This window comes from Mixophyes fleayi, chromosome 3, assembly GCF_038048845.1.
Source record: "Mixophyes fleayi isolate aMixFle1 chromosome 3, aMixFle1.hap1, whole genome shotgun sequence".
Classification (NCBI taxonomy): domain Eukaryota; kingdom Metazoa; phylum Chordata; class Amphibia; order Anura; family Limnodynastidae; genus Mixophyes; species Mixophyes fleayi.
Genome location: NC_134404.1, coordinates 137,035,562 through 137,053,613, shown reverse-complemented (window position 1 = coordinate 137,053,613; position 18,052 = coordinate 137,035,562). Strand labels below are relative to the sequence as shown.

Below are 18,052 nucleotides of genomic sequence, written 5' to 3'. Positions count from 1 at the left end.
TTTTTTATAGTGTTCACCTCTGCAGGAATATGATAACATCAGGGTAATCGTGTATGCATTGGGAGGTATGTGGTGTGCAACGTAAATACATAGAATAAACTTGGAGCACAAAACAGTTGTAATATAATAGACTATCACCCCAAGAGGCATTCAAAATTCAGTCAGTGATTCTCACACTTTGGATACCATGTAATATGGTCTGCATTACATATTTTCATAATGAAATAAGCTTCTATGGATTAGACTAGGAAGAATATAGGACAAGATGTAAAATGTGTGTAGATTTATTGCAGCAGAAACATCTCAGTGCAACAAAGCAATGAAAAACAAAAAACAAAAAAAAACAAAAACAAAAAAACAGGCTCCTGCTCACAGTTGTTTAAATGTGTTTTGCTCCCAGACACCAGAGTTGCAGCAACGCACCAGTCCGCTGCAGAGCCTAGAATGTGGGAGCGGATCTTGCTGTACAAAACAAGTCTCCCTTTGGGTAGATGCTAAGGCAAATCAATATTCTGCCATTGTGCCATTTTTGCACTGTCCGTTATGATTAATGTTGTTGCTTTTATGCAGAGTCTGAGATAGGTTTCAGAGTCAGTGAAAGTACAATCTGTTGTCATACCTCTGGCCCCAATTGTGCCTTTATTTAATTAGTGTTTTTGTTTGGGGGGGGGGAGGGGGCGACTTGCAGAGGATTAAAAATATTCATGTTTGCGGGAGGAAAAAAATTATATATACTAGCACCAATCTTGGAATATCATAAGAACTATGTGGAGCAAGAACATTGTAGTGTAACAGCTAAGGGGTAACCACGAGCTCCTGGAAAGAGGTATTAAACCTTCTGCTGCCAGCATGATGTGCAACACATTGCAACACAATAAGTAAAAAGTTGCAAGCCTAACTGGCAGAAAAGGAGTTAAAAAAAATGCAGCTTAAGTTCAACAAAACGTTAAAAATATGTACCTTAAGTCAGGGAGCTGTGAGAGCAGACTTTTTTTTATAATTGTAGTTTAAAGAGTATGAGGTTTGTTCTACATTAATTTATTATGGAGAATACTAAAATTCATGGCACTCCAAGGTACAAAGTCATGTTCCTTCTTGTTTTATGAATGTGTAAGGCTTGTGGTGCTTCACTCCAGTCAGTCGTCTTCTACTTAAAAACCAAAATCTTCCTGTGGCAAAGGATTCTCCTTCTCATCTATACAATGACGCCATGACATGCTCAAAGGAAGGGATACCCTCCGACTGAGGATCATGCACTTTCACTGGCAACTTGCTCAGAGAAAGTCAAAGACCCCCGAATTCTTGGCTGCTTAATGAGAGAAAACACAATGGTAAAAAGGAAAAAAAATGTCAATACAAGAGTAAATCCGTTCTACTATTGGTGTCTTTTTTTTTTCTTTTTTTTTTTTAAACAGATGCAATATTAATTTGTTAAAAATCAATCTGTTACAAAAGCCAAGCAACCAGGCAAGAATGTGGCCAGCCTCCTCCCTCTGCACAAACACACAGTCTGGAGCGGGGTCTGAAAGATTAGGTGCATGGATTAGTGGCAAGTGAGAAGGTCCGTGCGAACATCACACACACAGCTCATCGGGATCGTGCTGACCTCTCCATTTCTGTTCTTAGTATCAAGATGTAAATAATATTAGAAGATTTTCAGAAAAACACAAACTGCTAAAAACAGGGCCAATGTTGTAAATTTTGCTCACATAACATCCACAAAGAACTCACTAGGATTGCCCATGGCCATGCGGAAGGACTGTCTACTAGCGGTGAGTTCGGGTGGTACAGAGGATAAATCACGGCCAGGTGGGGCTCCTGGGGGCCCCAAAAGTGGGGGAGGTGCTGCCATCATCATCATTGGAGGGCCATAGAGTGGAGGAACCCCTGGGGGGCCATAAGACTGGTGTGTATGGTGGCTCCGGATGCTGTGCGCTATGGAGTGATGGCTCCGGTGGCTGTGCTCACTTGCTGGCACTGAGCGTTCACTCGCTGCTCTGTCTCTGCGCAGACTGCTGCGTGTAGTGTGATCTGACTCACTTCCACTCCCTCCAGACTTTGAGTCACCAGTCTTAGGGTCTCTGTCTTTCCTCTTTTCAGTACTGCTGCGGTTGGAGCCACTACTTCTACTACCTGTGAAGGCAGAAAAAAAAAAAAAAAAAGTATTTTGGGTGTTGAAGAACTTAATTTGTTACGGTTATTTTGACCTTTTCATCCAATACATTTCTAGTTCGTACACCTGGTATGAGTGCAGAAAAGCAAGTTCTATAGTAAGGCTGAAGCAGGAAGCAAGCTAACAACTAATGCCCCAGAAGGACATCAGTGCATATATATATATTTTTTTAATTTTACTTAAATTGTTTACAATGATTAAAACATCATTCAGTCTAAAACTGTGATTATCAAATGGTTTATATAATAAATAAAAAACCCACATGTGTGGATGACAATACATCTAATACAATCAGATAGTTAACAGGTTTTCAGTGGAAAAGTTTCATCCAAAAGCAACCCAATTATAGCTGACTGAGGATTGTGTATTGTAATTTTGGTAATACTATTCCTACAATAACCGTACATTGTCCAGGCACAGCAAATGTCCATCATCTCAGAACGTAATCCCTTTGATCATTCATGAAAATGTGAGTGACTGTCTTAATACAGCTAGATGATTGGTTGTAAGACAGTGGAAATGTCCAGATTCCCCTTCTTGACAGCAATCCTTAACAAAATCTAGTATTTGGGACCACCGCCCCCAACAAAGGATCTTTCACTAGGGCTTATCAGACCGTCTTCTGCAAGTTATGCCATCATCATTTTTTTATATAACACCAGCAAATTCTCTATTGCTTTACAATAGGAAAGCAATGATCTTTGTAGTGGACCATTAGCCAATGCAAGTTTAACTTGAGCTGCCTGCTGTATATGTGCGTTTCTGCTCCCCACATAGTGGGGCCAAGGATGTCAGAGGTCACGGGCATGGCCTCAATTCCCCCTTCCTATTCCCATTTACCTACGACACACCCTTGCATATTATGTACAATTCTTTTTTTTCCCACTGCCAGTCGAACAAACTCTCAATGTATTGTATTTTGAATTGTTCCGAATACGAATGCCCACCACTATATACCTCTTGTTTACAGCTTGTTCAAACTTACAGACTGGCAACTGTTATTATATAGCACTTAAAAGCATAAAAAATGTTCTTAAAAACAAAAAATGAGTGACTACTTTAGATTAAAATTATGTCCTTAAATGTACAATTGTGTGATTTTCAGTAATAAGTGATACAGCTGGGATAAGAAAAAATGTGATGCATTGTTGTTAGCTTTATATTTGTGTATAACGCAAGATTATGGAGTTTGGAGTCTGGGAGGAAACTGGAGCACCTAAAGGAAACCCACTCCAGCATAGGGATAACATTCAAAAGACATATTGGTAGGTTAATTTACTGCGGACATAATTAACTGCAGTGTGGGTGTGTTCGTCTGTGTGGTAGTGTATATAAGATTGTAAGCTCCTACGGTGCAAGGACCGATACAAAGAACTATAATATCTAGGTGCTATATAAAAAGTTAATAATTGCTCCTTTGTCATTTTCTACATCCAAAGGAAGCCAACTGCATTGTCCTTCAAAGGGATTAATGACAAGAAGCCTGTTAAGTACACCAAAATATCTCAAAAAGTCTCTGTTATGATAGGACACTGAAACCTTTAAGTGTTCTATAATTGTTATCATTAAAAGCAGAGGAGTAGGATGGGTCTACAATTAAAATGAGAAATCCTTTAAAGTTAACAAAAAACAATAGAATGTGCTGCAAAAACTGTAATCATTTCTAAATTAGAACAATTCCATTACCGATATTACATTAGATTCAATAGACTTGCTTATGCCATCAGCACTATATTTGGAAAAGCTTTGATTTATTACAAACTGTGGTTACTTTACAATTAATGTAAACTAAAAAGTAAATGAGAAAATACTATCATAAAAAGGAGCAAATATACGTTGTTAAAGGGTTTCTAGTATTTCAATATAGCCGTACCTTCACTGTGCTGACTGCCAGCACTGCCACCTCCATAGCTATATGTAGGGTCTGGAAATCCTGGGTGTGGACTGTAGGGATGAGGCAAAGGGTACTGGTACTGAAACGCCATGGGCCAGGGTGCAGCTCCAGGATGTGGAAGAGGAGCCAGTGTGTCCTGATCAGATGTTCCACTGGAGCCATCATGATCATTCAGGGAAAGGTTTGCCATGTCTGAAACAATAGAAAAGAGAGTAAAGTTTTAAGTCTATTATATGACAAAACACTGTTTAGCTGTTAACCACCATACAGCACACAAAGTAGTAAATGCACTGAAAGTAGTGGTGAGGATATGATATGCAGGACACAAAAGAGCTGGTTACTAGATTGATACATACTGCCACAAAGATCTCCAAATATGTAGTAACACTGCTCAGAGAAAGTTATTTTGTTGACTGTGTGACGTATGTATCCAGCTTTTAGGAGGTTGCTGGCATATTTCCTCGCTTCCCGACGATCTGTGAACCCTTCCACATGGTTATACAACCAGTCTACCACATCAGAACCTGAAAACATAAAAAAACAAAAAACAGGTAATATTTAATGGAAAAACAATAAAACAAAACTCAAACAATGAACACTCTTTATAGGACAACGCTTCTGAATTGAGTAATGTCATGACACTTTATACAGTACAACAGACCACTGAAATAATCGCTTATTCACATTAAATTTTTAAGCAAAAGTTGCACAATTCTGTATCACCATCAGTGGGCCTCCACTCTAACTACCCAACATCTTAGAAACTAAACCAGGAACATTCTGATTTGGTCCTTGGCCCTGCGAGAGAATTCAAATACATAGCACATTTAAATTACTATATGGATTTTTTGTTATGGCAAAAGGAGAAGCCCTAGCAGGAGGCAAGGTCAGCGAGATTCAAGAAAAACGTATCTGTTCTCCCTTGCAGGATGTAATAGCAGCTGGCTTTCAGATTTTATTTCACCTGGTTTACAGATTTAATTTGTAGAGATTATAAAACACCAAGATATCAGACAAATGTCACTGTAATGGCGTTGAGCCATATGCACAGTATGCAGGTTTTGGATAGACACATGAATTCTTTAAAAATTTAAGGCATCCTTAGGTCTCATGCACAGGCATGAATATAATGTGGAGCAAGACATCTTGGTGTCATTTTTGTTTTTGGTATGTCTTTTCGTCAAGCAATCTGCTACTCTGTCCAAACCTGCCTCCATATGAAACTGGGTTAACAGACTTTAAGTGAGCACATTAACACACACACACAAACACACAAACAATTAAAGCCAGTACCAAACAGTGAGGGCCTGCAGCTTTTACCAATGCACTGTCAGTACGGTTACGTAGATGCCTTAAAACAGATATGTGACATCATTAGTAGGGTAATGCCACTCACTGTTCACCAGGAATATGAGCGTTATGCGGCTGAGGTGGTGCTGCTTTGGTCTTATCACAGTTGGAGGTGGCATTGCGAGCAAGGAGCCATTCTCCCTACAACACTGTTTCTGGAGGCATTTATATGGTTTCCCTACTTCTTCCATTTGAGAGAGCGGCTATGCCTCTGCAAAATGAACAGCTTTACTCACTGTTCAAGTGTGGAGGCTCCATGGTAAGCAGGAAATTGTCTGGATGGCTTTGGTATCAAATGATCAGTAAGGGACTGGGGAACAAGTCCAAGGAGTAGACATTGCTGGTGAAATGGTGAAGTGAGGCCTAATAGAAGAGTGTGTGAGTGTACAGAGTAATAGTCATTCTCCATTATTAGTCTAGCCTGTGCCGTACAAACCACCACTATAAATTAAGTATTAAAGAGCTCTCTTTTGTATTTACTGTATATTGCTAGTCCTCTCTACACCACCTACAGATGTATGTGTAGAAGGCTAAAACAGATACAGTCTTAATTCATACTATAGGAACAACTTTTTTTTTTTTTTTATAACTTTATTAGAAACATCTTTTCCCATAGAAAATGCATTACAGAATCTCAAGAGGTTAAACAGAAATAGATAACATGTATTTACATACAACAGGTTCTCTCGCACTTGGGAGATAAATGTATATTTATCTATCTAATACTGCAAAGATGTTATTTTAACTTTTCAAGTTTGCAAGGTATAAAGGGGGGAGGGGGGGGGCGTATACAGGGACCAAAGGGAGGGATGAGGGGGGGTAAATGATTTACGCATCCAGTAAGAGAACAAGTATGCTTGCTTAGGAATAACTTTCCATGTCTAGATTCCACTAGAACTGGAGTGGAGACTGATTGTGATATATGGCCCATGGGGTCCAAATTTTAAAGAAGGAGACGGAGGAGCCCCTCAGCACACTAGTAATGTGTTCCATCTGGTAAGTGTGCCAGATCCGACTGCAGACCATCTGGAGTGTTGGTGGTGTGGAGCTTTTCCAAGAGGCCGCTATTTGACATGTGGCAGCACTGATGATGTGCCTAAAGAGTTTGTGAGCAGATTTAGTGAGGTCTAGAATGGGTAGTGGCAGTAAGATGTGCTTAGGGTCAGGTGGTATGTGAGCATTTAGGATTGTTGAGGCTAGAGCAAGAACTGCTGCCCAGTATGGGCGGATCCCGGGACAGTCCCACCATATATGCATGAAAGTTCCTGTCTGACCACAGTTTCTCCAACAATCAGCGATGGTCTGTGGATATATTTTTTGTAATCTCGAGGGGACATGCTAACAAATTGTTGCACAGATGGTATTATTTTCTTTAATGCGAACATTTATAGAACAGTGAGCCGTACCATCAAATACATCTGACCATTCTTCCTCATCCAGTACAGTCCCCAGGTCAGCCTCCCACTGCGCCTGAAAGCGATCCTTAACAGGCGGAGTGGTAGGAAGTAAAGTATTATATAGAATAGAAATGAGTCCTTTGGAGGTTGTGCCCGAAAGACATTCTCAAATGTGGTGGGTGGTCTGGAAGAGAGTTGAGCTTTGACTGTTTGGTGGTAGTGCCTAATCTGAAGATACTGATGGAACTGTCTCGGAACAAAGCCACACTGTTCCACCAACTTCGAGAATGTGTGTAAATATTTCTGTTCTGGTTATATGGTTGAGTAACAGCAGTTTGCCTCTACCCGCCCCCATTCCGAATACATAGAGCGAGACAGACCGGGCGTAAAAGTCTGGATTAGACCATAAGGGTACTAGAATCGAAGGAGTAGGAGAGAGGGAAGCTAAACGATTGCATCTAGACCAAATTGATAGATAGGGCCAGAACTGGATGGGCTCGGACAGAGGCCGGGCGCTGTGTGCTTGATAGCCATAGTACAGAGCAGATCGGTGAGCCACCCAGTATGTCCGACTCTATGTCCACCCATATCCTAGTTCCAGGGGGAGAATGCCATTGTACACACTGGGCCAGCCTCGCAGCGTAATAGTAATTGCAGATGCTAGGGATGCCAAGTCCACCCGCCACGGGAGAGCGCTGTAGAATGCGAGCAGATATCCTGGGTCTCTTGTTCGACCATATAAATCGCATTATTAAAGTTTGTAACATTTTCAGAATAGAGGGGGGGATCCTGATAGGGAGAGTGTGGAAAAGGTACAATAACCTTGGGAGCAAAATCATTTCCACAGACGTTATCCTTCCCACCCAGGATATCATGAGTTGGTCCCATGTTTTTAGATCTTTTTTAATACAGGCTATGAGGGGTAATTAGCTTAGTAGATATTTTCCACCTTTCTGGTAAGGGCTATGCCCAAGTATCTTATGTATTCGGAATTCCAGTGAAAGGGGAAATTTAATTCTAGAAGTTGCTTTAACTTAGGGGGAATATGGAGGTCAAGGATATCTGTTTTGGCTGTGTTTATCTTAAAGTTTGATATTGTGGAAAAGATTTTAAACTCTTAGGAACAACTTTTTAATACATTCACCACTGCTCTAGACAATATTTCCTTACTTACCAATAAAAGCATTGGGAATGGTAATCTTAAGCCACATCCTATCCCGTACTTCCAGGCCTGATTCTGGCGAGCTCATTGCTTTTACAATTGTTACCATGTCACTGTGTATGGACAGGTGAAAGTCATCAAAGCCTTTGAGGAGACAAAATGAAGCATGAGGAAAAATTAAAAAAACACATCAATGTGGGCAAAAAGTATGTCAGGAAATAAAACAGCCAGAACAAGGCTAGTGACACAAAGGTACTGTCAGCGCCCACATGTTTGAGCCCCAGGAAACCAATAAATGCAGAGGTCGCATTACATCAGTACGGACACGCTGCATGAACACTGCCTGCAATGTTTATAGTGTATCAGGAACTTAAAACTACTTGCAGACTAATATAGAGTGTAAGTTCTGGGTTCACTGGAGCCAATATATATGAACAATAGTATCACCAGCCCAAGCCATGGTGTGAAAATATAGACAGATAGTTATAGAAGAGAAGAGGATTCATTCATTGATTTCATAACACAAATATCCATTCTAGAGAGCACGCTACATACAGGAACATTGGTAGTGTAAGATCTGCTACAGTAAGATGAGCCCAAGTGTAGAACACAAAAATCATGTATTCTAATACCAACTTCATGTAAAGTGATGTTTATATAAAACCATGTGGTAAATGTAAGCTCTATATTTACCTTATCTATATGTTACTATAATAGAGGGGCAGAAAAACACCAACAGAGAATTGACTTAATTTGTCCGAAGCAAAATGTCTTCCTGAAGAAGCTATGAAGGCATCATACAGTCAAAGTACTTACGCTCCGTTTCAGGAATAGAGCTGGTAATAGAGGAGCTGGTTGAAGTGATTGTACTCATGGATGGACTCATGCCGTAGACCGGGTAGGTGCCAGTCATCGCTGCTGTGTGAGAAACCCAAGCTGCCGGGTCAATAGGCCTGATAGGTTCACCTGGTGGGAAGCAAAGACAGCAAGTTGGAGACATGAGGGAAACAGATAAAAGCCAACTGCAAGGAGGAAAAGCAGAGATGGCTTATGAAAAAGAAGAGAAAAAGACCTGTGCAAGTAGATAAATAATGCAAATGTGGTGTAAATTGTAGTAAAGTTAGATAAAGCATGAATTTTATCTAAAAACGTTTGTAAAAGTTGAAAACAGAAGTAAGATTCTGTCACATAATGTGCTGCAATTACCGAGATCACATCACATTGATGTTAGAGAAAACTGTAGTATTAAAGTGAACACAAGGACCTAGCAACTTCTCACAATTTCTACTGTAACAAATTGTGAACTCTTGAGAAAGAGCAGATTGGAAATGCTTACCACTAGTAATTGTAGATGCAGGTTGGGAAAGTGTGTAAGACTACTGTAAGGCAGAAGAAATATAAGCCACCGATATTAAAGCAGCCATTGGGGACTGGTATTTCTGTGCAGTTATCCCGCCACACGCTTCTTTACATGATTCTTTCTACATTTCTTTTGTATGTTTTCTAATAACCATCTCCAGCACATGTGCAGTGCACTCCCTGGACTAAATAAATTTAGCCAAACATCAAACCTTAATATAATATAGATCAAAGAACTAACTGAACCTAAAATTTTATAATCTAGGAATATAAAACAAAATCAATAAATAGGTTATCATAAATAATCTTAATATCATATTGGCAATATCGACATCTAGAAGAAATTGGGATTTGTAGTCATTAACTAAAAGTCACCATTGTGTTACCGCACGAGCAGGACCAAGTGTGCACTTACTTCTGGGTAAGGTAAAGCAACCCCGAGGAGAAGGGTCCCAGCATTTTGCAACAGTGAGTGTAATAGGCCTGTTAAAAGGACAAGATAGGATAGATAAGAATGATTCAGTGATATTTACTCCACACACTATCATAAAGACTCCTTTCCTTACTGTTCAATATACACTTACCCTGGCTTGTGCACAATCTCTCTAAGGACTCTGACTGCATCATCATTGCTCATGTTTTCAAAATTTATGTCATTGACCTAAAAAAATGACACATATTAAGTGGTAAGGAAAAGTTTAAATCCTTAGTTTCCACTGGCAATCAGTCACATTCCTGGAGAGTTTTTAACAATTATTCCAGCGGGTATCCTGTACCTTTCCAAATTCTAAAAAAAAAAAAAAAAATTTTTTTTATATGTAGACAAGTACCTGCAATAACATATCGCCTGGTTCAATCCTCCCATCAGCAGCTACTGCTCCACCCTTCATGATGGACCCAATGTAGATTCCTCCATCGCCACGCTCATTACTCTGTCCGACAATGCTGATACCCAGGAAATTGTATTTTTCTAATTAAATAAAGGAGGAACAATACATAGCACAACATTTAACATGGTCAGAAAATACAAGATCCATATATGAAAGCCATAAAAGTAGAGTAATTTCAAAGTGTGCCATATGCAAGTGTGGGACTAGGTGCTTAACAGGGAAGAAAATAATACAGATTTAATTTCAATTTCAAGAGGTGAAAATACTTTCTCTTCCAGGTACGTTTAACCCTCTTCAAACTCCTCAGTTACAAATGTGTATATTTCTGTTTATTACAGTTAAACTAGAACGTGCATTAACACATTCCAAATGTTGTTTACATTTGGCTCTGTACTATTGTGTAGCTTGTAAATCCTGTTTAAAACAATCCAAGATCTTAATGTATTTTCTGCGTCTGTTACATGCTCTTACAACCAAGATCCCTAGTAATGTAATTTTCTTGGAAGGTGGCGTGGTCAATGTGTGGGATTAACGCAGTGGAAGAGACGTAAGGCAGCAGACAGCAGCACATGTTCGAGGTCAAAACTAAAATGTATTTGAAGAGGATCAATTCTTATGCTCCGCAACTTATTATGAATCTCATCATGACGTTATGGACTTCTGGCTATACTTTCTCAGCGTTTACAATAGTCTTTTTATTTCGTTTGCCCCTTCTGCGTAAAAGCACGTGCTGTTCCTCTCCTTCTCTACTTCTACTAACTTTGGGGAGAGATCTGCCTGCACCAACATTTCCCATCACCCATGTCCAGCCACCATCACCCGCACGCCACACTCCTTGGTTGTCACTTTTTCTTTCTCCCTCACACTGTAAGCACATATGGACAGTAACCAATATACGTCCGGTGTTGACTTATGTTTTAATTCAATTTTCCCCATACTGTTAAGTAAGGAAAATATGTTCCAATTTTGGGAGACCCTGGTTTTCATTTGTATTTATGCATTCTGAAATAAGTAAAAATATTTTTCTAACTTACATTATGTCTGGTAATTATTAACACAGCACACAAGAACAACAGATGCTAGAGGAAAATGTGGATGCTTAGATTACTCACCCATATTTAGAGTGACCGTGATTATATTCAGAGACATGGTGGAGTCTGTGATGCTGCTGAATGAAGAGGACTGGAAGGGAAAACAAGGGGGTACTAGTGTTTTCATACAAGTTTGGCACACAAAATAGCAATGTGAAATTAATAACTTTTAAATGAAGTGGCTGATTCGATCGCCTCCTTAAATCAAGCACTTCAGTACTCATGATTCCTAAGTAGGCCAATATCAAACTAGACACTTCTTACTCACCCGCTCAACGCGAGGAACTTTTGGTTTCCTTCTGCGCCTCTTGTGTCTCCTCATAAGACGCGATGCACTACTCTGCTCTGTTGAGTTACTGAACCTGCAATATATGATTATATACAATTTTACAGGTGTAGCATTCATTACCTCTACAAACATTGCTCCTATACAAAATGCCTTGCGGTTGCGGGTCAAACCCGAACACATCGAATATATTCAATGGTACATAAAATCAAGTTTGTACCAAGAACATTAGCGATAAAATAAATAAATAAAAAAGACTAAACAAATAGACTGTACATTTCAGGGTTGGATGACTACGTTCAATGTCACTCCTGCACAAAACAAGCATTCTTTCACATTAGAGGAAGTTCTGAAGTTTGATTAAGGTATGTGGACAAACTTGGTTGTGCAGTGGGAGATGTGGAATAGAAAGCAGATCTCTAGAATCAGCACTCCCTTAGGCAAAACCTGGAGGAAGTAAGCCTTGAACATAACCTCATGTGTACAAGTAGGACAGTTACAGACTGTTATTCATCATGCCTTTATTATTAGTTTGTTTTGTTTTTTTTAAATTCTATAAATACTATTAAAAATGTTTAAACAGTCATGAACAAGGAACCTATTGTGCCTATGACAATAAACTTATACCCAATTCCGCTTGTGTCTGGGGTCGAGAGTGGCAGCGTCCCTGGGTAAGCAGATATTACACACCGCATGACAAATACAAACGTGGTTGACCTGCAGAGTCACTGGCTTTTTGCTAAAGCCGTGAAGTAAGCACCATAAAACCATTTTCTGGGAGGAGACTTATCGAATTGTGTTTGTAAAAAAAAAAGACCATATACCTACAAACACTGTGGTTCATTGTGTAACTTAATTCACTTTTGTTAATTTCCAATGGCACATGTATAAGTGCTTTTCTCTACGGCTTTTCATCAATAAAAACAAAATAATTTTTACATAAAATTATTTATTTTTTTTAAATATATTTTCTTAAATGTAACACATAAGGTCTTGTTGATCACACACAGAACAAGCCAGTTGTACAGCCCCATTACTGAACAAGAGTTATATCCAATTAGGACACACATTTACAGGGTCAGAACACAAAAATTGGTCAATGTCAACAAACAGAACACAATGGTTATCATATTTCAGTAATGGCAAATGACTGCCAACACACTCCATTGCCGGAGTTATATGTAATAGAAATCCAACTACACCAAGTAAATCAATGTAAGCACATAGACAGAAAGAAATGTACACTATATCAAGGCAGGCTTTAATTTTAACAAACAGATTTGCATTTATATTTCTGTATGACAATTCGTTACCAACATTTTTATTCAACATTATGATTTTTTTGTCATATAAAACTCCAAAAAAAAAACCATACTAGTAGGTTAATTGGCTGCTATTAAACTGACCTTAGTCTCATGTGGTCTGTGTGCATGCATATTACAGAAATTAGACTAATCTCCTATTGGGCAGGGACTGATGTGAGTAAATTCTCTATATAGCACTGCGGAACTAGTGGCGCTATATAAATAGCTGCTGATGATGATTAACTCAATTTAATAACAATCATGAATTTGTGTGTCAGACAATCAGTTACTGTAGACCCCCAAATAAGTTAGGTTGCAATTCCATTTAGTATCAGTCAGTGAGTAACCAAACATTTCCAAGAGTGACAGCTTTAACTTAACCTTAATTGTGTCAGGACTTTGTTTAAAATTGCCCAAAACTATATATTTTTCACACTATTAGTCATTTTTAACCAGACCACATGTCACTCAGGCCCAGGTGGGTCTTGTTAGGACATTTATCAACCAATTTTTATTGAAATTTTCTTAGGAACATACTAAGTTAAAGACAGAGGGGGTAAAACCTCTGCAAATGTGGCCAGTTAACTTGGCACCATTTAAATATATATTTATCGCAGACTTCCAAAATTGCACCTCTGTTCCCTTTTCCTAGAGATTCCACTTTGTTCCAATTTTAAAGCTTTTTCTGGCCTTCAAGTGATCACTAATTTGATATCTGGATAACTACAGGCCTACCAAATTTATCACAGATTAGAAACAGTAATCTTGCATAAAATGTAAATTCAGTGTGGCACAGGGGACATGGGAAACAATAGGGACAATGTGTATTCATGCGGTTAATCAGCTGGCAGTGAGAAATCAATTAATCTATGTGTATACCTGCTGGTAGAATCATCCTCGTCAGAGTCAAAGAAGCTAGTGGAGTCCAGCTCACTGCTCATTAGGGTGGATGAACTTTCATACCCTCCTGTGTCTCTGCGCCTCTCCATCTTTGAAGTACCATTGATCCTGGGAGCTGTGACAGGACATAAACAAGTGAAACATTTGGTAATACTATACCACACCAGGATTAGATTCGGTTTTACGGAAAGAAAATGGGAAAAAATATATAAAATCATAATATAAATTTAACTGTCCCATTTCTCAGATTTTGACAGAAATACATAGCAGAACTAAGCGGTGGTAATCGCTTCACCGACGACGATAAATCAGAGACACAGAGAAGACTTACAATAAAAGAACGATTTAATGAAACAACGACAGCAATATTGAGACATGACTGTGCAGATATCCGATGGCAGCAGAAGGCGGATAAGACCTCCTTCCGACCGCCCAGCTCTCCGGCAGTAGTGTCTGACGTCAGTGCGACAGGAATGAATTTAAATTTAAAGCGCAGTCGTTTTTCAGGTAAGTCTGTCAATATTGCTGTCGTTATTTCATTAAATCGTTATTTTATTATAGGTCTTCTCTGTGTCGGATTTATGGTCATCGTGGAGCCGTACCCAACCAGAACTAAGGTGCATTCAGAACTTCAGTGCAGCAGAGAAAATGCTTAAACAAGTTCTGAAACTCAGTGGGTGACATTTAGGAAATGTTTCTACAGGTAACTGAAGAAAAAAAATTGCCTATTTAAGCAATCATCTAAAAAGTCATTATAGGCAGCACCACCTTTTCTTGGGACCCGACAAGTATAGTGGAGTCCAGTTTCCTCTGTGATAATTAGCTCATCAGCTCGCATATATTCCCAGAAGAGCAAAACGAATGGACACATACCAATGGGCCTCATAGCCGCATGGGCTGTTCTGGCGGTAGCTCTACCTGTGTGTGTTGTTGCCAACAATGTTACTACTGTCCATTTCTAGCATAGTTTATTCCAACTGGTAGTCTAATCAATCTGCCTCTCCGTACCAATGAAGACGTTGAGGGTTATGCCAATTAGCTTGAGCTGCTTCACATGAATTTACACTTTACACACAATACACAATGTGACATAATTACACTAATTATGCCTCTCTAAATTCCTGGCAAATCAATAGGACCACAAAACAATGACAATGTGTTTGCAGCCATTTTATTACAATCACAGGTATAATTGACCACTTTATTGATGAAGTCCGTTTGCATGAACTTGAAACTCATCCTAAAACCAGTGCAACACTTATAATAAGTCATATGGCCAGATTATATTGTTACTTAGAACTAAATGCACCACTGTACATTATACCTTGCATGAGTATGCAAGCCTCTCCTGACAGACATATTCCATTTCTTCCATAAAGATGTAGCAAACTTGAAATTGACATTTAACACATACCATTCATTTCATGTCAATGTAAAATTTGTTACATCTGTCTTTTTTTTTTTTAATTATCCACCATTTAATATTTTCTGCAAATGATAGATTAAATATAAACATATTGGCATTACATACACTCACCATAATCAAGTGGGGTATATAATATATACACAATCATTTTACCATTTGTTTTGTTCTATCTTTTCCCCGTCGTTTACTGCCTATCACCATCCGTGGTATTTGAATACAAAGACTCAACCGGTCACTTGAAAGCATTATTGTTCTCTGGAGCAGACATGGTAATAGTGGTGTTCACGTGCCAAGAATGATCTATATATTCTATAAAGCACTCAACCTACTTTTATTTGTAATTTTTTGTAAGCTAATTTTAATACAATTAATACTACAAAAAGGTACACTATTCTGGCATACAGGTAATATTATAAAATACGGGGTCAATGTTTCTTCATATCCAGGGGTTATGGTATAAAGAAATAGGAGCTCTATTCCATGTAGAGCATAAACCTGTTATGTCTTGAACAAAATGTTTTCTCTGGATTTGTGATATGTAAATATTATTTTCCGCAATCTACTTACATTATCGTGTGTCATGTTATTGGATTCCATGGTAATTGTATGACACTTGCCAAAACTGTAAATCATGAATGGCAGCTAGAATCAAAACCCCAACATTACAGGTAATTAGAGTCATTTAGGTTATAGAATCACCACATTGTTAGAGGGGATTGGACCTATAACTGAATAATTAACCTCTTCTTCATTTTGTTTTTGGCTTCTAGACTGTTTCCAGCTCTGAGATGTTCTTTGTAAAGACTGGAATACACAACTGAATGCCATGTTCAAAATAAGACCTAGCCCATGAATGCATTTAGTCTGTTAATACAAATAAATGAAAAAAAATAAATATTTTTTTTTTTGGGTGTGTGCTTGTTCTATTGCCATCTATGGACACAAAATAGCCTGTGGCATACAGCCACTAAAATAAAAACAAAATCATCTTACAGGGGCCAGCATAAAAACAAAGCACGAAATAGATCAAAGTTATTTAACACATTGCTGTAATACCCCAGTCACAATATTAAGGTGAGTAAGTTTCTATTGAGATTCCAAATAATTCTTAAATATCCACCTGCAAAGTAATGCATACATAAAGCATGTTTTCTGAAAAAAGACCTTTTTGCAGGTGTCTATTCAGAAATGGTATATGTCTGAAGATACAAGCTGAACTTTGGGCTATTGGTTTTTTTTTAGACAGTACTAAAACAAACAACAACAAATTACTTGCATTTATATTTCTTCCACTGTATTTTCCCAGATCTTCTGCCTTCTATCATGGCTGGCAGGCATTTCAGGATATTTGTTTATTTACTTCATTTGCATACATAATCTAGCATGTGAACCCTCTGTTTTGGAAAGCTCTTATTGCTATCCTTCAAATGGAAATTCTTTGTGGGAAAACTGTATTAAGTGAATACCTGAGATGCAGCATAGATAAAAGTGGGATGCACTCATTTGCACTGGATAATCCTTTGGACTAACTTCTGATTATATCAGATGAAAAACCTGGAGAATTCCATCAATCCTTTTTTTCACATGTACACACACCCCTAGACATTGTGGAGCACTAGACTATGAAAAACCTAATCTGACCTTCTGGTCTCATCTCAAACTGAAGGAGGATTTAAAACAAAATATTTAAAATGTATAATCTCTCACACTTGATAGAGAATAATATTTTTAAGAGAACGTTACACTATGCAACTCTAATTAAACAGGACCCATTAAAACAGCATTAAATAAAATGAATCCACTGTGCCCTATTACATTTCTGTCCAATCATTTACATAAAAACAAAGATATATGGTCTCTCAAGCCACAACCCTAGATTGAAAATCCCCTTTCCTGTAAGGTCCTGCTCCCTGTATAAAGAATATACCCCCTACCATATTTATTAGTAACCTCTCTTTATATACACACCTTTAGTTTATGTAATGCTTTACAGCGTATGATTAATACATCCCATTCAAACTGTAAGATGTGGGGCATACAATCAAAATTCTCTACCACACAGACCCACAGTAATGTTAATCTGCAAGTATGTTTCTAGACTGTGAAAAGAAACCGGAGCACCCAGAGTAAACTCACACAGGGACGATGAGAACATACAAAATGCACACAGTGCCCTGGGCAGAATGGAACCCAAGAAACCAGTACAGTGAGGCTGCAATGCTAACCACCCAATGCAAAAAAAATCCCAGAGTATTTTTTTTTTAAAATTTTTAAACACTATACAGCTGGAAAATATCCCTGTGACCTGGAGAAGATTAACACGGGTCTGTGGGAAGCGGGCTGCTTTCTAGTCATGTTAAGATATAGACATGAACTTTAATTTTTGTGTATGGCTGTTTATGGCATTACAAAGATGGGGACAGGTGGGCATGTGAGGTGGTGATGGGATAGGAGAGGCTAAGGGCAGCAGCAGATGGACATTACTGGAGTGTTTCATGACAAGGTCTGAAATGTAGGAGGAGAACCAATGAAAGATGAATTTATAGGCTAGGACAAACCGCTTCAATTGTATTCTAGATTGCATAGGGATTCAATGTAGGACTTTGCAGAGAGGCACAGTGGAACAGGGTTGGGATAGAAAGATTAGACATGAAGCTGTATTCCGGATAGAGTGCATGGGGGACAGACTGCTTTCAGGCAGTCCAGAGAATTGCAATAATCAAGGTTGGAGATGAAAAGAGCGTGGACATGGGACATCCATTAAGAGGAAAGGGCAAAGCTTGGAAAACGTAGCAAAGGTGAAGGCGAAAGGATTGCACG

At 38.7% G+C, this 18,052-nt stretch overlaps 1 protein-coding gene across 4 annotated transcripts in view; it reads right to left on the bottom strand.

Moving 5' to 3' along the window:
• Positions 1-268: 268 nt before the first annotated feature.
• DVL3 (dishevelled segment polarity protein 3) overlaps positions 269-18,052 on the bottom strand; it is a 75,102-nt gene continuing 57,318 nt past the window's right edge. For 2 of the 4 annotated variants that reach the window (XM_075202414.1, XM_075202418.1), the window contains 12 exons: positions 13,786-13,921; positions 11,585-11,678; positions 11,338-11,407; positions 10,166-10,305; positions 9,920-9,996; positions 9,751-9,818; positions 8,793-8,942; positions 7,989-8,120; positions 4,424-4,591; positions 4,047-4,259; positions 1,732-2,133; positions 269-1,309 (listed from right to left, as the gene is read on the bottom strand). In XM_075202414.1, coding sequence (XP_075058515.1) covers positions 1,275-1,309; positions 1,732-2,133; positions 4,047-4,259; positions 4,424-4,591; positions 7,989-8,120; positions 8,793-8,942; positions 9,751-9,818; positions 9,920-9,996; positions 10,166-10,305; positions 11,338-11,407; positions 11,585-11,678; positions 13,786-13,921 — 1,685 coding nt within the window. In that variant the 3' untranslated portion in view covers positions 269-1,274. Of the gene's footprint in view, positions 2,134-4,046; positions 4,260-4,423; positions 4,592-7,988; positions 8,121-8,792; positions 8,943-9,750; positions 9,819-9,919; positions 9,997-10,165; positions 10,306-11,337; positions 11,408-11,584; positions 11,679-13,785; positions 13,922-18,052 lie in introns of all 4 variants that reach the window. The other 2 variants (XM_075202416.1, XM_075202417.1) reach the window with 2 other exon arrangements.